This window comes from Rhizoctonia solani, chromosome 11 (assembly GCF_016906535.1).
Source record: "Rhizoctonia solani chromosome 11, complete sequence".
NCBI lineage: Eukaryota > Fungi > Basidiomycota > Agaricomycetes > Cantharellales > Ceratobasidiaceae > Rhizoctonia > Rhizoctonia solani.
In genome coordinates this window covers 1,981,812-2,005,682 of record NC_057380.1, presented here as the reverse complement: position 1 = coordinate 2,005,682, position 23,871 = coordinate 1,981,812, and the positions used below count along the sequence as shown (strand labels likewise).

At 47.7% G+C, this 23,871-nt stretch overlaps 8 protein-coding genes across 8 annotated transcripts; 7 read left to right on the top strand and 1 right to left on the bottom strand.

Moving 5' to 3' along the window:
• Positions 1-42: 42 nt before the first annotated feature.
• On the top strand, positions 43-579 carry RhiXN_10642 (uncharacterized protein; the record flags this gene model as incomplete). Its single annotated transcript, XM_043330458.1, has 3 exons — positions 43-184; positions 242-387; positions 448-579. The coding sequence occupies 3 exons, from the start codon at positions 43-45 to the stop codon at positions 577-579; spliced, it is 420 nt and encodes a 139-aa protein (XP_043184555.1).
• Positions 580-1,519: 940 nt separating this feature from the next.
• On the bottom strand, positions 1,520-3,565 carry RhiXN_10641 (uncharacterized protein; the record flags this gene model as incomplete). The annotated part of the gene is made up of 12 exons (XM_043330457.1): positions 1,520-1,550; positions 1,602-1,776; positions 1,839-1,905; positions 1,960-2,085; positions 2,142-2,384; positions 2,447-2,503; positions 2,552-2,607; positions 2,663-2,855; positions 2,905-3,033; positions 3,119-3,214; positions 3,279-3,451; positions 3,505-3,565. The coding sequence occupies 12 exons, from the start codon at positions 3,563-3,565 to the stop codon at positions 1,520-1,522; spliced, it is 1,407 nt and encodes a 468-aa protein (XP_043184554.1).
• Positions 3,566-4,060: 495 nt separating this feature from the next.
• On the top strand, positions 4,061-4,697 carry RhiXN_10640 (12-oxophytodienoate reductase 2; the record flags this gene model as incomplete). The annotated part of the gene is made up of 3 exons (XM_043330456.1): positions 4,061-4,125; positions 4,255-4,618; positions 4,668-4,697. 3 exons carry the CDS (start codon positions 4,061-4,063, stop codon positions 4,695-4,697), a joined length of 459 nt encoding a protein of 152 aa, XP_043184553.1.
• A 614-nt stretch (positions 4,698-5,311) lies between these two features.
• RhiXN_10639 (Transposase family tnp2) lies at positions 5,312-7,718 on the top strand (the record flags this gene model as incomplete). Its single annotated transcript, XM_043330455.1, has 5 exons — positions 5,312-6,207; positions 6,263-6,594; positions 6,640-6,887; positions 6,935-7,256; positions 7,324-7,718. 5 exons carry the CDS (start codon positions 5,312-5,314, stop codon positions 7,716-7,718), a joined length of 2,193 nt encoding a protein of 730 aa, XP_043184552.1.
• Positions 7,719-8,284: 566 nt separating this feature from the next.
• RhiXN_10638 (uncharacterized protein) lies at positions 8,285-9,567 on the top strand (the record flags this gene model as incomplete). Its single annotated transcript, XM_043330454.1, has 3 exons — positions 8,285-8,426; positions 8,484-8,629; positions 9,346-9,567. 3 exons carry the CDS (start codon positions 8,285-8,287, stop codon positions 9,565-9,567), a joined length of 510 nt encoding a protein of 169 aa, XP_043184551.1.
• Positions 9,568-11,199: 1,632 nt separating this feature from the next.
• RhiXN_10637 (uncharacterized protein) lies at positions 11,200-13,306 on the top strand (the record flags this gene model as incomplete). The annotated part of the gene is made up of 7 exons (XM_043330453.1): positions 11,200-11,566; positions 11,844-11,909; positions 11,960-12,172; positions 12,221-12,505; positions 12,554-12,709; positions 12,733-13,222; positions 13,279-13,306. The coding sequence occupies 7 exons, from the start codon at positions 11,200-11,202 to the stop codon at positions 13,304-13,306; spliced, it is 1,605 nt and encodes a 534-aa protein (XP_043184550.1).
• Positions 13,307-15,008: 1,702 nt separating this feature from the next.
• Positions 15,009-16,792, top strand: RhiXN_10636 (F-box protein; the record flags this gene model as incomplete). Its single annotated transcript, XM_043330452.1, has 10 exons — positions 15,009-15,039; positions 15,083-15,145; positions 15,194-15,261; positions 15,324-15,524; positions 15,579-15,655; positions 15,705-15,766; positions 15,813-15,976; positions 16,474-16,585; positions 16,636-16,665; positions 16,716-16,792. 10 exons carry the CDS (start codon positions 15,009-15,011, stop codon positions 16,790-16,792), a joined length of 885 nt encoding a protein of 294 aa, XP_043184549.1.
• Positions 16,793-18,210: 1,418 nt separating this feature from the next.
• RhiXN_10635 (LATS, large tumor suppressor) lies at positions 18,211-22,652 on the top strand (the record flags this gene model as incomplete). The annotated part of the gene is made up of 18 exons (XM_043330451.1): positions 18,211-18,564; positions 18,650-18,743; positions 18,797-18,891; positions 18,942-20,007; positions 20,060-20,412; positions 20,501-20,695; positions 20,747-20,902; positions 20,959-21,051; positions 21,100-21,162; positions 21,214-21,266; positions 21,330-21,361; positions 21,408-21,602; positions 21,657-21,677; positions 21,732-21,798; positions 21,849-21,873; positions 21,927-22,136; positions 22,191-22,310; positions 22,359-22,652. 18 exons carry the CDS (start codon positions 18,211-18,213, stop codon positions 22,650-22,652), a joined length of 3,486 nt encoding a protein of 1,161 aa, XP_043184548.1.
• Positions 22,653-23,871: the final 1,219 nt, after the last annotated feature.

Sequence of the window (23,871 nt, the reverse complement as noted above, 5' to 3'; positions counted from 1 at the left end):
ATCACAGCATCTCAACTCCTCTCACTCCCCTGTACAAACACAATGTCTTCCATCTTCGCCATCGCCGGTTACACCTGTGCCCCCGCAACCATCACCTACGATGATGACGATAACCTCATCAACGTCGTGATGAACCTTGGTCCCAAGGGAACATACACTTACAAGACTGACAACATCCCCTCTGGTCAGTCATTTTGCCCCAGCTTTTTTCATCTAGATCTGATGTCGGACTCGCACTCAGGGAATCTTCACCCGTTCGCCGGTCAGATCTTCTACAACGACCTGGCCACTCTTGACACCACACAGGGTGTCGGATACAAGCTTCGCACCGGCGGAAAGTATGCCGTCGTAACGATCGGCGACGAGGATCAGCCCACCACGGCAGTGGTACGTGTTCGCCAGAGTGTATAGCTCGATGGGTGATTGATCGGTGTTTTGGACTCGCAGGTTGCTGCCTACAACGAGAGGATCGTAGGGAAGAAGTCGAACGAGGGCGAAGGCGACTGGACTCTGGCGCAAGTAAAGGCCGGGCGTCGGAGTCCCAAGGCGCCTGCGTCGTCGGCAGGAGACGACTACTAGTGGGCTTGCGGTACTTTGAGCAAGCTGTGTATGCTTCCATGTATTGTCGGATTAGTTACCCTGTAATATATTGCTCTTTGTCTTTCAACGGCGCAGTGTTCTGTGAATGCTTGGTACGGCAGTACGTGACATAATAATCGCGGACTTGGCAATCAACACAGCTATATCTAACTATCTGAAGAACCTTAAAATATCTGATAAAAGAATAATAACACAAGTCTCGCATATGCATTTGGGACCCGATGGCATACTGGGACCGCTCTATGCTTCAGGCTATAGACTCGCTTCTTGATGGTCTACGTTTATTCACTAACAGCAATATCATAATAGGATAAAATTTTGTAGAATTGCTCACTTTCAACTTTCAAGCTAGTTTTCTTATGTATTCTATAGTCACACTCACCGTATACCCCAAAGGTACGGACAGTCCGAGCCCTAAAGTCCGAGCCCTAGGGTACGGATGTCTCTTAAGTAGAAAACCCACCCTTGGGTTCGGACCTTTGGCAAAATCCGACCCCAAGAATATCCGGACCCGGGGGCCGGCTATTTAGCACGGTAATTGTCCGGACCCTGGCGCTGTTCTAGCGCTCATGAATACTCATAATCCGCCGCCGAGGTTCGGATACCCAGCTGGTATCCGAACCCGGGGTGCGATTTATACTGTAATGCTCGGATAATATACTAAATTTTAATATACACGGTCCGATGCAATAATACAAACCCGACCCCTGGGTTCGAACAAGCCTATCCTGGGGTGCGGAGATACATGGTGCCGGGAAACTGAGAAACAACAGAAGCAGGGGAAAAGGATACATGAAATCACCAAAAATGTACAGCGAGTTCGAGACACATAGAGTCGAGGTCCAAGACACGAACAAGTAACGAAACAGCGAGAAAGAGAAAAAAGAATAATCGAGAGCGAGTCGCGAACCGGCCTCGGTTATTTCTTTTTGGCCGCGGCTCGCGTTTTCCTGCAAGAATACTATGTTAGTACCCGAAAGCCGATGTTCTAAGTCTCTTACATCGGAACGGTCTTGCTCAAATCGAATTCGTTAACCATTTCCGACTTGGCTGCGTGTGAAGTCGTAGCCGACAAATCTTGTGGTGGTGGGCGGGGCTTCGGACGAATGCGGGGCTTCGGCACTGAGTCAGATGGCTCGGAGACAGGAGCAACGGCAGTATTCAAAGCCGCCGTGACTTTAGTTGAAATCGAGGCAGAGGTGGAGCTACAGCAGTGGATTTCTTCTTTGTCTTCGCACTCGCACTCTCCAGCTGCGAGACTTCGTCTTGGCAGTTCTGCGCCCAAGAGTTTGAGCGCCCGGACACCTTGCGTCAATCTCCAGTGAGAGTTTTTCGTGCTCAAGAAGAAAGTTAACTTACTTTCCCTTTGGTATGTACGCTGCCCTTTTGGCGCTTGGTCGGCGGGGGTTTTGCTGGTTTGGTTGCGGTTTCAAGGTTGGATTCCACACCGGGGCCAGGTTCAGGTTGAGCCTTCCTCTTGAGACTCTATAGACCGTTAGTAAATGTTAGTGTGTAAGAACGAGCATATACAGTATGCTTACTGGCGATGCACCTGTATTGGTGGACTTGGTGATCGGTGCCGTTCGATTGGTAGTCTTACCGATGCCTGCCTTTTTCACAGTAGCCGGAGGCACCTTTGGAGGCGGGGATGGCTTCGATATGGGCAAGGATTTGGCGGACTTGGCAATGGCGGCAGCAGTGGGGGTCTTGGCCTTGGTCGCGGGAGTATTGGACGCAGCAGGCTTATGCGTGCAAGAGGAAGATTTGGATGCGCGAGCAGAGGGCTTGAGCACTGGAGCGTCGGACGTGGGAGTCGGGCCGGAGTCAAGGTGCGAGTCTTGGATACAGATCGCTTGACCTCTGGTTCATCCTCGCTATCGGAATCCTCAATACGGCAGCGCTTCTAGTTGTATTAAAAAGAAACTAGAATAAAAATATGATCGAAACGTACCTTTCCTAGATCTGCGGTCCTCGTTGAGCTCACCCGCACTCCGACATCATCCTCGTCTATGTCGGGTCCAATGGTACCGGCAGGTTCTTCATCCACAAGTTCTTCGGCCACGGGGTCCTCCTCGACGGGCTCTCTTCGGCGGGCTCTTCTTCGGCGGGCTCTTCCTCGACGGGCTCTTCTTCGACGGGCTCTTCCTCGACGGGCTCTTCTTCGACGGGCTCTTCCTCGACGGGCTCTTCTTCGGCGGGCTCTTCTTCGGCGGGATCTTCCTCGGCGCTTTGGAGAGGGGCGTTTGTATTGGCATCTAACAAACCAAATTAATACACGATCGAGTGAGCACAATTCCGACTTACTCTTCCTCCGCGTAGCCGCCCTTGCTTATTCGCCTTGGTGTCACGCTTGTTTTTGCATATGGTCTTCATCAAGGCTTTCCCAGCCCAGTCCTCTGGGAAGCGGTAGAGGACCGGGTATGCGGCCTTAGTCTGTAAAAAAAGCAATCGTTCATATTAGCAAAACGTTGTGTAGATAAAAAAAAATGAAGATAAAATAAAATAAGATAAAACTCACAGAGACAAGGACGGCAGCCCGAACGTTGTAAGGGACTAGCTCCCAGGTAACTCCAACATTCCCGAGCATACTTGCCAAGTCGTTTCGAAATTTGGCCTAAGTACAAATCAGCGTAGTGCTAAAAATACAAAGAAAGCAAATAAATGCGTTTGAGACTTACCTTGATATCTAACCACATCCCATGGGGGAATGTCTTTCCAACGCCAAAATCCATGTACCCTTCTAACCCCTTGCACTTCTTGATGTTCTCGGTTTTTTCGATGGTCGGGACGGTTTTCTGGGTACCATTGGGGAAGGTAATCTTTACAAATTTTCCCCCCTTTAGGTACCGCGCTGATAAGAGATTTATCAGCGATCGACAATCAAATGAAATCTCGATCATTTACCAGGTAGATCTGTGGCTGTGCCGCCGACAGGCGCCGTGGCGCTGGAGACACTATTGACCATACCTAGCATTGCGAACGAGTTAAGACACGTCAAATACGTGGAAACAGAGAGTATTGTGTTATTACTCACTTTATAAGGCTTTAGATGTAGATGACAATTTTCGTGGGCTTGGAGTGAAATTTGCGAAATGATGCGCGGGTGGAATTTCATCGCGAAAGTTGGTAGATTGTCAGCAATAGGTAACAGGAACTCGGAAAATTTACCAGATTATACGATTTATGTATTCAGTCAAACGAGAGAGGATGGGGGAGAGGGAGTGTGCTGGTGATGGTTGGGAGGAAGGGAGGCAGGACGTCGACCGACGCTCAAGTCCCCCCGACGCTTATGTCAGCCGACGGCGCTTAGCCCTTGGACAAAAGTTTTGTTCGCTCCCTACCCCCAGTCCGTCCTCAGTTATCGTCATAAATGGTTGATAAGCGGAAAGTATGGTGCGGTTGCTGTCGAAATTATGTAACCACTGAGACATTCAAGTCTCACCAACGGGTTCGAGAGGGGATGCCTAGGCCAGTTCGCAAACCTCTAGGCAAGCCAAGGAGGAGACCTAGCACTGAGAAGCTTCGGTAAGTAATAATTTAATCTTGTTATATGCTAATTAAGATTCATTTAATCTACTATACAGACAACGCTTACGCCGGCATTCAAGCCGGGAATCCATCAACGCACACCGAGCGAATTCTCCCCCATCCCAGTTATGCAGCCCCAGCCAATCCCCATGCCGGACCTTTTCCCCCCGAGCCCGAAGATATAGACCATGATACAGAACCGTATCATTCGGAGCTCGAGACCATACCTGAACTCAACCTAACCCATATTTGGGAACAGGTCATGCGAGCACGCAGCCCGCTCGACTTGGGAGATCAAGAGCTTCGCTCCGAAGGCTCTCGTTCACACAGCACACATACCTCAAAGACGCCATTGGATTCGTTGGAGCTTGGAGGAAGTGACTCGATGAGTCGGCGGATGTGGACAACGTGGAATACGACCCTGCGACATATGGATTACCGCCCGAATCGTTCATTCGGGAGCAATTGTTGGTCAAGGTTGCTAAACTGGGTACGTATTTTGTTTGATTTGCTCTGCATTTATCTTATATGCGCTTCAGCTCGAACAACTATTGGCCCGGATGATCTAGATACCATCCGGGACTTTAATTTTTTGTTAGGGAGAAGACTGCTGTACGTACACATGAAGCAATGCGAGAAGAACTTACTGTCGGTCTGAAACCAAAACTAAAATCCCGAGTCTTAAGTCTATTAGAACTCGAATGCTTGCGTTATCGGCACTGAAACCAGTTAAATACCACTGCTGCAAGAACTCATGCGTTTGCTACGCAGGATATCTTGCCAATCTCAACGATTGCCCTTACTGTCATTCCCCTCGCCTTGACCCTTCTGGACGTCCGTATTCCATTTTCCAACATATTCCACTTATCCCCCAGCTGCGAGCACTCTTTCGGAACCGAGCAACATTCTTAAAAATGCTATATTGGTCTGAATTCCAGCGGAGTGGAACACACGTCCGGGATGTATTTGACGCCGTACTCTATGAACTATTATGCGCTACGCGCGTGGTTGTCGATGGAGTTGAACAGCCATACCGACATTTCGAGGACTTTCAAGAGCTTGCGCTGGCAATCGCACTGGACGGCATGGGCCCATTTAAGCGACAAAATCATTCATGTTGGCCAATACTTATTATTATCTACAACTTCCCCCCCGAAATCCGAACACACCTCTCCAACATGATATGCACCGGCGTTATTCCTGGTCCCCACTCCCCAAAGACCTCAACTCCTTCCTCCAGCCGCTAATCGACGAACTTGTGGAGCTGTCTCGAGGTGTTGAGGCCGTAGATGTGGTTAACGAAGAGGTTTTTGCTCTTCGTGCGCATATTCTTGCGGCGTTTGGAGACTTACCGGCAATTGCAAAATTGATGGAGTTTGTAGGCCATAATGGCCGCTTCCCTTGTCGCTTATGCAAGATTATGAGTATTCTTGGTCGCACAGCCAAGAACGCATCCCATCTGTATTGCCCACTCCATCGTTCAGACGACACCGGACTTGACCCCTACGAACTCCCACTCCGCACTCACGAGGAGTGCCTTAAAGATGGATACGATGTCCTCCGAGCTCCAAACGACACTGTACGGGCCGACTTAGCAACTGATTGCGGCATCAAGGGTGTGACGTTGTTGGCTAAACTCTCGTCGATCCGGATCCCCGACTCGTTCCCCGTCGAAGCTATGCATCTTGTGTGGATAAACTTGATCCCTCAGCTTGCAGACTTATGGCGCGAAAAATTCAATGGAATTGATTCTGGATTTGAGGATTACTTGATCAACGCGCTTGTCTGGAATTCTATGGGGGACATGTGTGTTGATTCTTCGCGTTCGACACCTTCTTCTTTCGGCTGTCCTATTCCTCATTTCAGAAATCGCTCACATTTTACTGCTGAATCTTGGTCTCGCTGGGCAACCCACGCGGCCCCAAATTTACTGCGCCGTCGCTTTATGGACTTGAGGTATTATATTCATTTTGTTTGTCTAGTCAACCTAATGAACAAATGCACCGACCACGCCGTCGACCGCTCTGAGCTCCCGGCGATTCGTCGAGGCTTCATTGAGTGGGTGGAGGATTTCGAACAGTAAGTAATGCTTGCGCGTATATACATATTGGATGGTATATCAACTATGTAATAGGATCTACTACCAGCACGATCCAGAGCGCATACAAGTGTGTACAACAAATATACACTATTTGCTTCATATCGTGGACTCAATCGAGCGTCTTGGGCCCCTACCTGGCTACTGGGCATTCCCTATGGAGCAATACTGTAGCTTCATTGGGGCCTCGGTGAAAAGCCGGCGATTTCCTTACGCGAACATTGCTCGGCGCGTTTGCGATGTCGCTCAGCTTTGTATCATTCGCGAAATATACGACTTACGCAATATGATCAGCTTCGGGCAAACCCGAGCATCAACCGAGGAGGACTTGAAGACTGAGATGAGGGAAGGTGATAAATTCGAAAACTGTATGTTTATCATTTATTGTTTCAATGTTAACTAATTATGTCTAGATCCCAACCGAATATTCCTAACCCCCTGGGCCGAGGCGCTCACTGTAACTCCTGAACTACGCGCACAGATCTCCAAGTACTTGGCAACCACCTATGAAGTACGAATTGGAAAGAAATTAGCTCTAGAGCTGATTCCCGATACCCTCCAACAATGGGGCCGAATGCGAATCACCCAGGGAGGCAACTTGATTCAAGCACGAGGCTACCATAAGCTACGATGGGACGGCCGCGACGCATCATTTGTTCGGGTATGTTTTAGTTTATATATATATTAATATTGACTCAATAAGTCTAGTATGAACTGCTGGCCGATCGACTTGCTCATCTTCCAAGAGCAACACCCGACTTCGTCCCAACTTCTTATTATGGTCAGCTTCAATATTTGTTTAAGTTGCCCCTAAAGCCCGAAAGTGTCGTCAATCCGTCAAAGGATGGATCAAAATATCTCATTCTCGCGTTCATCTTGGAGGCACCAGTGGTTATTGAAGATGCTTACGAATACAGGGTCACATGGTACGAGGGAAAGTTGGGAAGTGGGGAAGTGGTCGACGCCCTAACCATACAGTGTGCTATTGGACGAATTCAAGACAACAAGCGTTGGTGGATCATTGATAGGAGTTCGGATTTGGCACACTTGGATTTTGTATGAGGTATATAATTGGTATTAATATGATTTTGACCTAGTTTACACTTGCTACGCGCTGGATGAGCAATCGCCTGGAAATCCGACCCTCATTCACGCATCCGACCCCAGTGCTCAAATCCGAACCCCTCAAATAAGCCCGACCCCCGACGAAGAATGTAAATCCGACCCCCGGCCACGAATCCGGCCCCTCCGAAAATGTCCGACCCCTAAAAAACCCAAGAACCCGACCCCCGAGCAGAAATCCGACCCCTCGAGAAATTCCGACCCCTGGGGATTACAGACATCCGACCCTCGAGAAAAAGTCCGACCCTCGAGGGGGTTCGGATTTAAAAAGCCGAACCCCATCCGAAATAACCCCCCGGCGCCGGGTCCGGTTTTTCCTAGTGTCCGACCCCCGGGGTCGAACTCTCCGTACCTTTTGGGTACACGGTGACTTCCGATCCTACAATAATCAATGCTTACCCAAGTCATGCTGAGGTAGACTAAATAGCATAATTATACATATTCCATTGATCACCCAATGCATGTGCTCCCAGATAATACTGGGTGGTCTACTTTTATAATATGAGCGGTGGTCTAGCGGCCAATGGATAGTCCGTTTTGTAATCAAATTGGCCTTGGCGCTAAATGAAACAGAGAAGCCGTGCCGGCTACTGCGGGGTCGGTGAGGATCAGAATCCGTCGAATCAAGGAACCTGCCACAAACCAGGCACTCCAGGCTGCCAAATTCAAATATTACCTAGCACTAAATTACCTTCGTTACAGTTCCCGGCACCGGCACCAGATAGACGACAAGTGTCATATGTTCTAGGCACTCATCGGTCAGGTCAAGATGCTTTGAAAGGCTTAAAAATTCTTCCTCTGTATCGTTCCTGAAGAAATTCTTTTGGAAAGGTAAGTACGGTGCATTTGAAATGTTCACCTAAGTATTTAGCGCTACACCTAGAATATTTAGTATGCTATCGCCACGACCATCTTCTCTCTCTTTTTGCGTTTCAAATGTCTTCGATCTTTACCACTGACAACTACTTTTGCGCCCCTGCTACCATCACTTATGATGATGACGATAATCTAATCAACGTCGTGATGAATTTTGGTTCTAGAGGAACGTGCACATTCAAAACCGATAACGATCCGGGTGGTAGGTTAAGTTGCTAGTCTGTAAACTGGGAGTTTACTTCTTACATTTTGACTTCAGGTGACTTACACCCGTTCGCTGGCCAAATATTCTATAGCAATTTTGATTATATGTTAATTGGTTCATCAATTCGTTATAGCCTTCGTACGGGTGGAAAGTACGCGATTGTCACCATAGGCAATCCAGATCAGGCTACCGCAGGAACGGTGAGTGCTTGTGCGGTGGATTTCAACAACTGTCGTAGTGATTCAGTGTAATCAATAGGTAGTAGCATACAGTGATAGAATAAGACCAAAGAAATTTAACCAAGGGAAGGGTGATTGGAGCGTTGCTCAGTCAAAGACTGGATACAACCCTCGGACTTATAGAAGATCTTTGTCTTCCGTTGAGTATTATTAAAATTTTCTTCTTATAGTCCTTTGAGAACGGGGATATATAATTATAAAATAAGTATATTACTCAAAAACTGTAGGTACTGTGCAAGCACAATACTGGTCTCAATGGTATTGATGGCCATACGCATACGCGTACGAATACTGGCGCTTATAAATCGTCAATGTTTACTGTGAGAGCCGCTTCGAACCCCTTGGCCCGTGTAACGACCGGCCAGAGGCCGGTTGTGTCACAGATGACGGGCACCTGGCAGTCGGAGCCGGCGCTTATCGCGTATATATTTTACTTTAATTGGATTTTCCCTATGTTCGTGCCTTGCCTTTCCTTTCCTTAGTATAAGAACACTTTCGTTTGTAGCCGAAACTCAGTCGTCGCGGCCATTATCTACGCACGACTGAGCTTTCCGTTTGTTTCTCTCGTTTTTAAATACCATACAGTTACCGGCTTTGTGCCACGTTACTAATGATACGCGCCTCATTTGCCATTCTGACCGTCTCAGTAAGCACGCGTTATTGGACGGAACGGTTAGTCCGACGCCTTCCCGTCCGCTAAAGTTGTCCTACCCACGCTTACTTCGCTCTCCTCTCTCGGCTCGTCTCTGCTCGTTTTTCCGTTCGCCTCTCCTCGTCTCGACTCCGCCTCGGACCTTCTCCTTTCGCAATTACCCCCGTTCTCCCAATTTCTGGAATTCGTCAATTCCTGCACCACGCACCGCCCGGACCTTTCACCTGTCACAGTCGGCCATAAGTAGATTTACTATGCGGACTTTGATAACCTTAAGAATCAACCATATATACATAGTTGATACAGGAAAGGAGCAAGGAGATATAGTGTAGAACATTAATACGGCGAGTCATATCATGATTTACTTACTGCGCAGACTAACATACTCAAAACGAGGATAGTGCTTTAAGTGAAAGTTGGACTGAAAATGTTGAGGATGGTGAACACGGCCTCAAGGTAAGTATGCAAGCTTTGACGCGTGTAAGCGTGTGATTAAGAGGCGGATAGGATAGATATATGCGTGTAACTAAACTAAGAAGCTTTAATAACGGTATGTAAATTGATATGAGATGATGTATCTATATACGGCTCGTGCATGCGGTTTAAATACTCATTCGTGTCAGAGAAAGCAGAGCTGTCGTTAAGACGGCAGAGCGCGCAGTAGTAAACATCGAGAGGTACAGAGTGTAAGAAGGGAATCAATAAAGCGACAGAGATATGCCGGGTAACTACCTTACAGACGAGCACGAGCGGCTGGGGGCCGTTGAGCTCAACAGAAAGGTCAACGCAAACCGACTTTCGGTCTATGTGATGGGTACAACCTCTTTGAAATTGAATAGGACTCATTGAGGAAGGCGTGCCGAAGCAGTGGTATTCGGGTAATCTGGATGCTGAAATGGTATATTTTTACAGATATACCAAAGCTTGGGATTTTTTATACCATAGTATCTGAGAATTTTAAACCTATAACAACTAGAGCTTGTCCCTTAGGCCTAAAGTGACTTCCTTTGAGCGTCGTGCTTGATACAAAAACGCAGTATTTACAATAGAATTCTATATTAGCCTAGTTCCAAGTAATTTCTGGGTATGAATGAGAGTGAGGGTGGTATACGTAGTGGAAATGGTGAAAAATGGAGAAGATATGAGTTCAAATAACACTCCTTATACATCCCATAGAAATCGCCGAGCCGTTCCACGTTTAACCGGTACCACTGGGCACATGTTGCGCATGTATACGGACTGAATCGATTACACAAATATAAACAACTAGAGCGTTCTCTTATGCTCGATAAATATTCACACGTAGGGTCTATTCGGGAACTGTTGTACACATTCAATAGTCTCGAGCTCCTCTAGAGCTCTGTGAATAGCTCGTCATTTGGGAACGACGGTTCACATGCGGTTTGCGCTGTAACGCTTTAATATTTAATAAGGAAATTACTCAGTCAAGTGATTTTCACCGTACATCTTTCCAGTTAAGCTTTTCTCCACTTGTTGATCCACCTCTACGTATTGGCCTTTTCGTACTAGTCCACCCCGCTCTTCATTAGTGCTGGATGCTTTCCAAACCGGCTGCTCGCGTGGGCCCAATATTGATCGATTACCCAGCAGTAATGTAAGGGCGGGTCATACGACTACTCCTGCGGACAATCAGGCTACCGAAACCAACTATACGCTCCATGGTGCGATCTTCCTCTGCTCCAACCATGTCACGTGTCATGCGGCGCTTGTGGTACGACACAGGACAAATTTCGTTTTGCCTCCGGAGACGATCATCAAACCGCGAAGTACACAAAACAAGGTGAGTGAGAAAAACACGCACGCGTTGAAGACTCGATTCTCATAAGTAGCATATACGGATTTTCAGAAACGAATTGAAATGGCGTCTACAGAGCAAGCACCTGCAGCTCCCCCTTCGACAACTGTTCCACAACCGCGTTACGTACCCGGAGCCCCGCCTCCATCAAGTATATCAAAGAAATCGAGAAAAAAGACCAAGTCTGGAGCAAAGAGCTTGGTCATTGCGGCACATGAAGCTGCACTCTCGGACCATGCGCCGGATGCGGAAGAGGTGAAGGCGGGCAAAGTCGATCCATCGTTGTTGGCAAACCCTCCGCCTCCGTCGAGTGGTGGTGGTGATACTGGCGATCATACCGAGGCAGATGAGCCGACCCACGAGTTCGATTCCGAAAAAAGCTTGGTTGTAGACGCGATCTCGAAGCGCATCAGGCATTGGCAAGAAAGCGGTAAGCACTCGATGCGCTTGGCGCTTTAGCAATGCCTATTTACAATGATACTATATAGCAACGAGTGAAAGAATACAAGGAGCAGAAAGAGCTGAACGAGGATCAGAAAGCTGCAATTGCTGGGCTCCCGTTGATTGAGGCAGGCTTGAAGGAATGGTGAAAGCATCAAGAAAACGGCGGAGGTGCGCATACGGTCACCTGGATACATGTGGTTGAAGAGAAGTAACCGATTTAATTTCAGGGACTTGAGATTAGCGCTCATCGTACTCGGAATCAGAGCGGATCGAGCAGCAAAAACTCGCAGACCAACGAGTTGCTGAGGCCTCTCAGCAAGCCGAGGTACGTTTGCGCGAGTGCTTGATTTGGACATGAGTATGGAATCAATTTGTGCAGGCTTCGCTTCTCCCACGAATTACGTCACTGCTTTCCTTGCCCTCCGTAACCTCCTCACGCACTCCACTCCTACCGATCTCTCAATATCCGATCCCGAACGAAACGCGATTCTCAGTGCAGGCGAGGTAATTCTCGCTCATCCTCCTGTTGGTCACGTGGAAGAAATCGTAAAAGGATTCTTATCAGGCGCTGGAAGCTGGGAGGATGTTGAATGTGTGGTTCCGGCTTTACGGTTGTATACTCTACTTACATTATGTTTAGATTCTCGTCTCATTGAGATAACCCAATTTGTTGCTCCTCGACCACCCACTCCTATCCCCGACCCATCCATTCCCCTCGACCCGCACAACACGCATGAGGTCCAACCCGAGCCACCAGCACCTGAGGAGCCCCAGGATGAGCCTGAATCATCTGAGCCAGTTGTTCTCGGCTTCGTTCCTCAGTCAACAGGTGGCGGATTCCACTTTATGCAAGAGTCTGAACTTGAGGCTCCAGCTGCTATGAGCGAATCGCAGGAATGGGTATCTGTTCCTCCCAGGCGAACCCGTACACAGCGAGGAAGTGGCCGAAGAGGCTGAAGCCGTTCAAGAAAAGTCAAGGAGGACGTTGTCGATACATGGGGCGCTGCCGCCGGCGCCGATGTCGCTGGTGGAGCACCACTTGACTGGGCTGCAACTGGGGATGAGGGCGATGAATTGCCAGACCTTGTGGACTTCAAGGTAAAGCATCTTCAGGCGAAACATACTCCCAGTAATTAATACTATTTTATATAGCTACATTTGGTGGCTCGGGAACAGCAACCCCTGTTGCCCAAGCAGCGCCTACTACTGCCAGTCCTACGTCCGCTCCTGCAGGGAAGAGTGTCACGATCGACGACGACGGATTCACCGCCATCCCCGCTCGTCGTGGACACGCACAGCGTGGGTCCTTTAATCGTGGACGTGGAGGGCGTGGAGGAGAGGGTGGATACCGTGGACGCGGCGCTTTCCGTGGCGAAGGTGGTCGTGGGCGGGAAGTGGGTTCCGTGGGGATGGTGAGGCGTGGTGGATATCGTGGAGATGGAGAAGGACGTGGTGGCTATCGCGGAGATGGGGAAGGACGTGGCGGCTATCGTGGAGAAGGAGAGGTGCGTGGTGGGTACCGTGGAGAGGGTGAAGGAGGTTATCGTGGACGCGTCGAGGAGGATATAGTAGCGGAGAAGGCGAAGGTGGTCGCGGTCGCGGTGGAGTTATCGTGGAAGGGGAGAAGGTCGTGGTGGAAGTGGTACGTATACTGTCCTCTTGAATAATTCTTTATACTAAATCGCTGGTCTCCTTCAGGTTACCGCGGACGTGGCTCTTCTGGTAACGCAACGCCAACGGCCGAGGCATCTCGCCTGCTTGAAACTATAGCCAGGTGATTGGACTTCGTTTAGTGTTCCATATGGACGCGGGGTTACCGTTGGTACTGTGGTCAGCCCATGTGTATACGATTTTTATCAAACAAATTTGAAATGCAACTGCTCACCCATTTAAGTGACAAATACCTTGAGCTCGGTATTGAAGTAGTACAACTGGGATATTGATATAAAGCTGAGTATGAGCCGAAAGTTTTAATCTTCCGGATAAAGGAATATTAATGGCCAAATCCCAAGGGTTCGTATCTCCATGCCCACGGTCCTTGTGCTAGCTTGTTGAGCTGGCGACTTCTCGCTTGGATTCTTTATAGAACTATTTTAATTGGTATCACACCACCTGTTTCAAACACCAAAGCAAAATATATGCGTCATGTTTTCGGGGCCAGCGGCTTAGATCGCAGGTTTCACCTTTTAAGGGCCTTTTCTAAGACCGACTCCGCATCAATGTTATAATAAACGGCTGTTTAGTTCATATACAACGATGACATTCACTAAATAAAGGTCAGTGACTCGACTTGGTCATCACCGAGAGTCTCTTTTTTTTACGTTTATAAGCTTCCTGCAGACACCAATTATACGCCCATTTTCGCAGGTAGTGTAGAGTCACACGTGCACTTGGTCTGGTTTTTGGCCAAAATACATTATATGCTTCTTGTTCAATCGCATTGGGTGTGAAATTCATTCATACTAGTTACCTGGTTGCTTTATTGATGTATTTCAGTATACTGAGCCAGGGTAGCATGCGCTAGGAATGCCTCCTTTACCTAGATAATATACTCTGCTTTTCCAGTATTCAAGCGTCTGTGGGCCAGCGTTTCATACCTGCTTGCGCTTCTTATCGTTTTAAATCACGACTCGATATAATAATATAAGCCTATGGCGAACAAGTGTAGACAAAGAATAGACGTTAGTCGGTTTACTAAATGGATAAGGGCCGGATGCCACTCGCATTGAAATACTTAGATACAAGTCATATCGAATGTGCGAGCATATAAGAGTCAATACGAGCGCGCGAGTCAACTATATGCGACCAATCGCGTATATTAATACCATGTGGATGTTCTGATTCAATGTATGACTCGTTTTCTTACTTGTGTATATATAGGGGGCGCTTAGGGCGACTCCAACGCCATCTCTCTTCGCTTGAATGTTTTATTCATTTCATACAATCATACACATTAAGAACGACCCCTTTTCAATAACTCGACTCACATACATCAATGAGAAGTTTGCGACCGTGAATGAATTGCAATTGCCAAATGCTAATTTATTTAATCGCCTCAAACTCATGGAGGCCACGATAAAGCTAAAGGCCCAATGTATACCGACTGGAGATGAAGGATATATAATTTATATGCATGACAATACTTATTCAGACTTTTGTCGAAGGGGATTGAGCAGCAAATCACTTCGTGGTGCTGTGAGGTCTAGTACGTAATCGCCGACACGTGACTTTGGCACCAGTGTCACTCAAGCACGTTTCTACCACGAAGGCTGTTGACAGCTGGCAAGATAGTTGTGAGTTCGTCGAGTAGATATTAGAAATACATGCCAGTCGAAACGACCTATTAGGAGTTGAACTAACTGAGGGCTATTTGGATAGGAGAATCTAGCGGCGTCGACAGCACCGATAGAGTGGGGTTTCATAAAGATATGAAAGAGCTACTGACCTACGCTCAGAATGGTGGGTAGCTCACGATCAGTTTGACTCACCAGATTTAAGCTAGCCAACCCTACAGAAGAACCTGGAAAATCAAGCAAAGACGATGGCTCGGAGCTTATAGTTACAGGTGGGACATTAACAGTAGTGGGGCTAGCTATAGCTAATTTATAATTAGACTCGCTGAACGAATTAGAAGGGGCGTTAAGAGGAGTGATTGGATTACCTATCGAAATCCTTATTGAGGTAGGTCTCGTGCCGATGAGTGTCATAAACTCACAGCATTTTCCGCGTTCTACGATTCACAGGTATTAGGGTACCTCGCATTGCCAGATACACTGGCGCTTTCGCGCTCGAGCAAGTTCTTCCGTCGAATTCTGATGAACCCCACTGCCGCTACCCTAAACGTATGGCGTGCATCTATCGAGAATGTACCAGGGTTGCCATCGTGCCCAAAAGACCTGTCTGAGCCGCAGTATGCGGCACTGATATATTCTCACCACTGCACTGTAAGTGTCTTGGGCTTCATAAGAAGAAAACAGCATTAAGAGTTATTCGTATAGGTGTGCGGTACCAGTACCTCGGAGCCGATGGATCCGTACCTAAATACCCGGCTATGCCAAGATTGCATCGAAAAAAAGTGAGTCAGCTGATAGAAGGTAGATTACTCGAGTCTACTCTCCGAATAGCATTGTCGCTGCCGAAGACATCAAAGATGAAGTAGTCGGAGTACTAATTCCGCAGTCGCCTAGTAAGTATGTCTGTGTCAGGCCGCGGGGGCCTTCTGAACACAGTAGTCTCTAGGCTAAAGGGAGGCGGCTGCTGTACAAAGACGTGCCTAAGACGTGATAAGGAGGCGATGGAGGCCTGGTATAAGGAGCTGCATCAACGCCAACTTTCACGAAAGGAAATACGGTCTGAGATAGGACAGATAGGGGATAACTTGGTAGAAAGGGTGTTGGTGGGTCTCATAAGAATCTTGAATCAACCTGAAATTGACCTAGACAATAGTACGCTAGAGAGATGTCTGTTTTTCTACGTGACATTAGTGGGGTATAGGTTATGGAAATACAGTGACCCATCGGGCCGCACTAGCCGCAGGTCGGTTTGGGCATCGTGCCCCATGAGTGAATGTTCCACTCGCATGCGTTGTATTGTGACTTTACCTTGAGCCGTTGTGTAGAAAGTATCACGCCTCGCACAAATGTGCAAAACATCACGAGTTCCAAATTTCATTTCATTGCGATTATACAACATTCCACAGGGATGACCATAGTTCGCCACATGCATTCGTTTCAGCGTGGGATTCAGGTTCTAGAAAAAGGGCAAGTTTGAATCACAAGTATAAGGAAGATCACGAAAAACTGACTGCTTCCCAAGCACCAATGGCGGGTAGCTATCGTCCTTGATGCTCCCAATCAGCGAGACAGATGAAACAATTTGCGATTCATTCTGTAGGCTTCAGAGAAGCTCGACACTTTCCCCGTTTCAGAGTTAAGATCTATTCCAGTCTCCCACGGTCAGCTTGTTGTGGATGGTGATCAAATCTATTGGGAGCTCAGCGTGCTCGGTAGGTGTATATATGCGCTGTCTATTTTGCTGCTATAATAATGCGCACAGGCCTAAACCTCAACCCGGGAAAGATTGAATGTAAGTGGGCATAGATTATCGGATACATGCGCGCCGATGATAGCATGTAGTGCTTGGTATGTTTGTCAGAGGTTTCTGCGGTGGTCAATCCCTCAATTCTTCTTCGGAACTATCTAGAAGCTACTGAAGTTGAATAGAACGCGAACGATGTCCATTGGTCGGCGCCTCTGCGTCCGGGGCAAGCCATTTGCCATTGAGTAGTCATTCTTCGGCATTTTTGTGGTAAGGTCGTGACGTCTACAAGAGTTAAGACACAAATTGAGTTATATTAAGGTATCCGGCATGATCGTGCCAGAGAGGTTGTCGGCCAAGGCATCGCTTTAAGTATCAGTTCCCCTTGCGGACATGGTTAGAGTCGGGCTCGGCCAAGCTCTTTACCAAGGAAGAACAAGGAAATGTGCCCTACACGCGCCTTCTGCTTCTTCCATCGCGGATGACTGTTGTTTCCCGAAGCACCGTGGCTAAATATTAACCATTAGGTTCCAGTTAGCTGGGATATTGCACTGCGTCCTTGATGTCGAAGCCAAAGGTTGAAGGAACGATGTGAACACAAACAACTGAAGGTCTATCGACTAGATAACCCCACTGAATGAATACGTGAATTTGGACTTGATTGTAAAACTATGACTTGAGCACGAATAGATCTCCGCTTGTTTACCTGATATGGTCACACGATCGGAGAAATAGTTAATCATTCCTTGTGAATATAATTGGGGGCTAGCTTGATTGGCACCCAGAAGTATCACCCATCTATCCTGTCATGCAGCTAGCTCTGTGCATTTTTTGTTGACTGCTTGGCATGACAAGATAATAAGCACAACCTGGTCAAAAGAGCAATCGATGATCATGGAGGAGGATAACAGATAATCCAACAGATTTATGGATTTAGAGGTGCGTATCGATATCCACCGGATGGATTTATATAGAAAGTGAAGTCACACTTAGTATTGACATTAAAGATTTCGAGATGGAGCTTAACGTGATATCCCAAGACAAGTGTAGCTCTAATTGTCCTCTCGAGTTTATCAAGTGATATAGTACTTGAGCACGTCTCTATGGGCAACCATTCCGTTTATCATGTGAGCCCAGTCCAGCTCCGATAGCCCTTTTCGATGAGTCACCTAAGCTTGAAATGAAAGTTATATAATGACCTGCGATTTTTCGTATTTTGATATCTAGACGGCCTCTACTCTTTACTCATGACGAGAGTGAAGCTCTTTGGTATGACCTAAATTGGTACAATTTATGGTTCATTTTTCGCGCTGTGCTTTTACCAAGTGTTCGTTTTGCCACTGTTGGATAGCTGAACACATTCTATGAGCATATGTGTCGACCTCCATTAGGGACCAGAATGGCACGTGACCTGAGATAGAGAAGCGCCGACATCTCGTGGGCGTGTTTCGGAATGCCTCCATCAGGCAACCGATGCGTTCATCTAGCCCCTATTCGGTAATTACTCTAGATGGCGACGACCGGGCTTGCACTAAGCGGACGACCCATAATAGATGAAATCCAAATAAAATGCAGTCGGCTCCTGCTATCACCATGCCCTCGTCGTCTCGGCTTCCGTACTCGCAGTCGTCTCGTCTGCCCTATCCGGCGTCCAACGTTGCACCGGCGATGGCCAGCCCAATAACTGTGAATTCTCACCGAAACTCGACGCTCGTTCATCGTGGGTTCTATGACTTGCTTTCATTGGTCCCTGGTACTGCCGGTGTGGGGGTTGGGACGAGAAGAGGAAAGGTGAATGATATGTGGCCGCATGACGAGCTAGTGCCGGGGCAGAGGTACGAGGACATAGGAATGGGAGGACCCCCACCCGCTCCTCCACCTGGAGGCATTTATCCCTTCAACCGGAGTTGCTGTATCGCCACCTACCCTAGCCTCCCAAAGGCAAGCGTAGGATAAGCAAGGATATGGTATCTCGGCCGATGGGGTTTGTGTGAGTCGCTTGGAATTAAATGACTACAATCTAGTCTGATAGGGAATTTTGAGTCATCTGGTCCATGCCTCTGACGCAGATCAGGCCGAAGCATTGCTGAGTCGGTGGGGACCAGATGGAATAGGAAAATTAGGAAGTAGGTATTTGGGCTATGTTTATCCTAGATTGTGTTAATGGGCCAATTGGTAGATCCAAATTGGGCTCAACCGATCAAGACTCAAATTCGCTCTAAGCAGCAAGAACGAGCTGTGGCGGAGGTAATGCACGCAATGGATGCTACTCCTGTACGTATCTTATCTATAGCGATCGGTATTTTGTGTTTATCATATCCTAGTCTACATCCTCGGCTAGCGCTCTAGTGCTTCGTGTGGTCAATGGCATGTCCACATCCACATTAACCACATCAACTGTCGCGCCATCGACACCTGGAGCTGAGAAGACCTATTCCCGCCTTGCGAATTCCAACTCCCGACTTGGGCTCAGTCCGCCACTCGAAACTCAGCACGAGCACTCTGGAGAAGAATCAACTGACGCTAAAGCTGGTCATACGAGCGAAGGCAGTGAGATCACGATCAAGGGTCGATCCATCGTACCACATCCACCAAAGCAGGCTCAAGCCACTGTTAGTCCCGACCTAGGTCAGGTCGAAATGGTTGCGAGCCCACTTGTGCGCAGGGAAGGCGTGGGAATTGGGCATCCGATCGGGCCGAGGAGCCCTGGGAATCCACCCCAGCCCCGATCTCCTGGCCGAATTGCCGTGCCGCCTAGATCTCCAGACCGACCGATGGGACCGAGGCCACCTGGCGACAGTTCTGCAGTACCATATTCTCCAGCGCAATCTGTGCCGTATTCCCCGACGCAACCAGCTACACCATATACTCCACAACATACACCCTGGCTACCGACGACACCTCCTAAACCAGATTTTGCCCCCGCAACTCCACCCAAAGACTTTCCGCCACCCACACCACCCAAGCGCGCCGACTTGGGCTATCCTATATCCCCAAAACGTGATATCACTCCCGTAACGCCCAAGCGTGAGTTCCAACCAGCGACGATGCCTCTCAAACGTTCGACATCACGACCGTTACCTATTCCTGCCGGTGGTGCAATCGGAGCTCCTGAAGACCCATTGGCCATGTTTGCGAATGAGCTAATGAGAGGCGTGAATGGTGGAGCTAGTACGTACCCTTTATCCTCATTATCCTTGGCCCCGAGTACATTGACTGATATGCCTCGAGGTCCTATTCCTATCCCCGGCTTACCTGGTTCGCCTCCAAAATCGGGTCTTCCTGGATCTCCTGGGACACCTGGAACAATTCGAATCCACCCTGAGGGTACGCCCCTTCCTGCCCCTACTCCGGGGGCCTGGGGGGCAACTGCTATCAAAGAGGACGCGGGTAAGACACTTTCCTCGTACCCTCCAATTTTGACATCTAATCGTTTGTGCAGAAATAGCTAATTCACCCGGTACCAATAGTGGCGGAATCGGTGTCCCTCGTGGCTTTACAAACTCGATCATTGGAGGAACGGGAGATAAGTGGGCTACAGGGCCAAATGTCAATCGTCAGTATTACCATCTTATCATTGGCTTCGTTATCCTGACATATTCTCTACCTCATTGGGGATCTATTAAATCAAATCATTCATATCCAGCTCCCTCTAAACTATTCCGACCATCGCTTACTACGCTCGATAAGGCTGTTTCGGCAAAAATTTACTTTGAGAATGTATATTTCCCGTTGCTACGACTTCCGCCTTCCAGAGAGCAGAGGCGTCTGGCCATGGAGGCCGAGATGGAACAGGTTGTTTGGTGCCTTGACCTATTATTTATTCTGATTTCCACTATTTCCACGCTTTATTGTATTAACCGACCGTCACCAATCTTATCAGCTCAATATTCCCCAACATATGCGCACTCAGCTCCGTGCAAGATGGCGAGCCAATGAGACCGCTTACCTTCGCGAACGACGGCGACGAGTTGATCAACGTTCGTTTGTCAAGCTCAAGACGATTGGGCATGGAGCTTTTGGTGTTGTCAGTCTCGTGAAGGAGAAAGATACCGGGGAACTCTACGCAATGAAGCAGGTAGGTTGGGTATATACGACTAGGAAATTAAATTGAGAATGGGGGACCCAGATGCGCAAAGTCGATATGCTTCGCAAAGGCCAAGAAGGACATGTGCGCGCGGAGCGAGATGTACTCAAGGGAGCAGCGCTCGTATCTAGTCCGACTGGAGCGGACTGGATCGTTCGGCTATTTTATAGCTTCCAGGACCAGGACCATTTGTATCTTGTGAGTTTGCCGCTTTTTGGAGATCCAATTGGGTTCTGAGTTGTCTGCCCCGATAGGTACTCGAGTTTATGGGCGGAGGTGATCTATTGAATTTGTTGATCGAGAAAGATATTTTTGAAGAGGACTTTGCCAAATTTTACATTGCCGAGGTTGGTCGGTCCTATTTAGATGGACGGAATGAGTACTCATAGAAATAGATGATTCTTGCGATCGAGCAATGTCATAAGCAAGGGTTTATTCACAGAGACATCAAGCCTGATGTTAGTCGTTTCTCAGACATATTTTGCTTTCATCCTGATTTTTTGTTATAGAACTTCTTGTTTGACCCCAATGGGCACATCAAACTGAGTGATTTTGGGCTGGCGTGAGTGGCCTTGATCAACATGTCAATCAGGGTTTATGATGATTAAATTTATCCCCCGGATAGTACTGATCTGCACTGGGCGCATGATACATCTTGTAAGTTGAGACTATCCTTACTAAACCCAAAACTGAAGTTCTTCAGACTATGAGCAACAGCGAAGGGATCTACTTCACAAACATGGTATTGATCTGGAAGATGGAGAGACTCGTACTCATAAGAACCGTCGAATGGACAAGTTTGAAGCTGATCGTGTGATGGGAGGTGAGGGTGTGTTCACTTGGCGCGAGAAAAACCGAAAGAAGCTAGCGTATTCGGTTTGCGGGACGAACTCGTATAGTGAGTGGTATTGACCTCTTTCAGGTTACAATAATTGATGTAGGCTTCGATTAGTGAGCCCAGAGGTTATTCGAGGTATATCCAGAAGCTCCATTGATGAGTGTTAAACTCACAGTTTGTCTTGTCCAGGTCAAGGATATTCCTTCTCTTGTGATTGGTGGAGCCTGGGTGTTATAATGTTCGAATGTTTGTACGGGTAAGTGAAATGTACTAGATGAAAGAATGGGAAGCTGATTTCAATACTAGCTATCCCCCATTCGTCAGCAATTCGGTATATCATCTTGCTTTTTCATTAGCAACCACGATTATTAACTTCATTAATAGCGCCACGTTACGCGTCAGAAGATCCTCAACTGGCGAACATCCCTCCGTTTCCCGCCTCGGCCAAAAATATCTCGTGAAGGTGTTGACTTGATGGCACGCCTTTTGTGTGAACCAGAGGATCGTATTGGAGCACAAGGTGGACTTCCGCCAGGGATGAACCGGCGCAGTGGATTCCTCGGTGGTAGCCTAGATGGGGCGGATGACATCAAGGTACCATGGTCTACCTTCGGAGTATCAATTATTTCAGCTGATCTATTGTAACAGGCCCATCCATGGTTCAGGGACATTGATTTTGCACGCATACATGAACAAGAGGCGCCATTCAGGCCCGAACTACAGCGCCCAGATGATACGAAGCATTTCGATACAGAAATCGCACCCGAGGTAGGTGCTGTCAAAGAGAGCTCTCCACCTCTTTCTGACATTATCCAGCCCCTCGCACCAGCCAACGGTGCTCCCCCAGACGCAACACGAGACCCAATGTTACGACACAAAGTACACGGTGCCCACATCCTCGAGACCCGAAAGGCATTTGCATTCGCCGGTTTTACACACAAAAGCCCGCGCAAGATCAGCTATACCACTATTGATGCTATCCTCAAACCTTTTGAGGATAACGACGCCAAACGAGTCCCTGCAGCACATGGAGGAGATGATGAACAAAGAGGCCGGTCGACCCTTAGGGAACAGGAAACCGTCGGGCGCGGAAGAGCTATATCCATGTAATTCGGACTATAAAAGTTTTACTAGTGGGTTGTTGTTTTGTTTATAGTAGTTTAGATACCCGAGTCTGATCTCGTAATACGTTGCACTGAAAATAATGATATGAATCCATGTAACTCATGGTTATGAGATTAAGATTCTGCAGTCATCAATCACTTAACGCCGACGTGTGATCCGACAGCAATTGAACTCCGCTTCGCTCTAAGCCTGGTGAAAGCGGATTTCGCCAGCGCATATGTATTCGTCTGATTCCACGTAGATACTGAAAGCGTCAATTATGTTCTCGTGAACAGTGTGCCAGCCAACTTTAGGGGTTTATTCTGTTGTTAGCGGGCGCAGAAGTCGATCATGGTTAACCACAGCTATCTTTCCCTCAGGCTGGTGCAAGTACGCACTGTACAAGGTTATAATACTGAAAATCAGTGCGTGTATTTAAGTGAGAATTGAGCTGAAATCAAGATCAATACATACTGATTTTAGCTATCAATTCTTCCATAGTCTGATTCATGCTGAGGGAGGCATACTAACATTGTAATTTTCAGACCATATCCTACTGAAAAAGGAATCTTTTACTGATGTACTGATTTTCAGGATCTTATCACACCACAGTGTATACTGGGACGAACTTCTCGTCGCGTTCTCTACATTTCTAAATTTACACGCATGTATTAATTCAGCACGAAGGGAGTCAAATGGTATGTTATCGTAGGCACGATCAATCAAGTAAACTCGACATTTGAGTTTTGCCTTGGTATGATAGCCTAACATGTGCGTTTGCCACAGCACGATACGGAAACTGGGTTTGGAAACAAAAAAAAAAAAAAAAAGGGATGATCTAGGGAACAAGCAAATGCGGGCTTTGAAATGAGGGCACGAAACACGACGGGAGATATCGAAGGAGCGCGAAATGCTTTCAAGCACTAAGGACGTACCTATTACTTACAAGGATCTCTCTGAGGCCTTCTGGTCGGGCAACTCCAGGGTGGCGACACATGGCTCGGTGTAGGGGAAGCATGAAAAAATCCAGAACGCACCAAAGTAATCTGGGTGGCAAGAGTAGTGACCTGATTTCATTGCTACTTTTAGGCATATAGGTTTCAGAACAAGGGGAACAACATATCGTTTATGGTATAGTTTTATCCACTGATGGATTCAAAAATGAGTTGTATGCGTGGTACATGTGTAGAAGCCAATAATAATCGTGATTGCAATGTTCCAATTA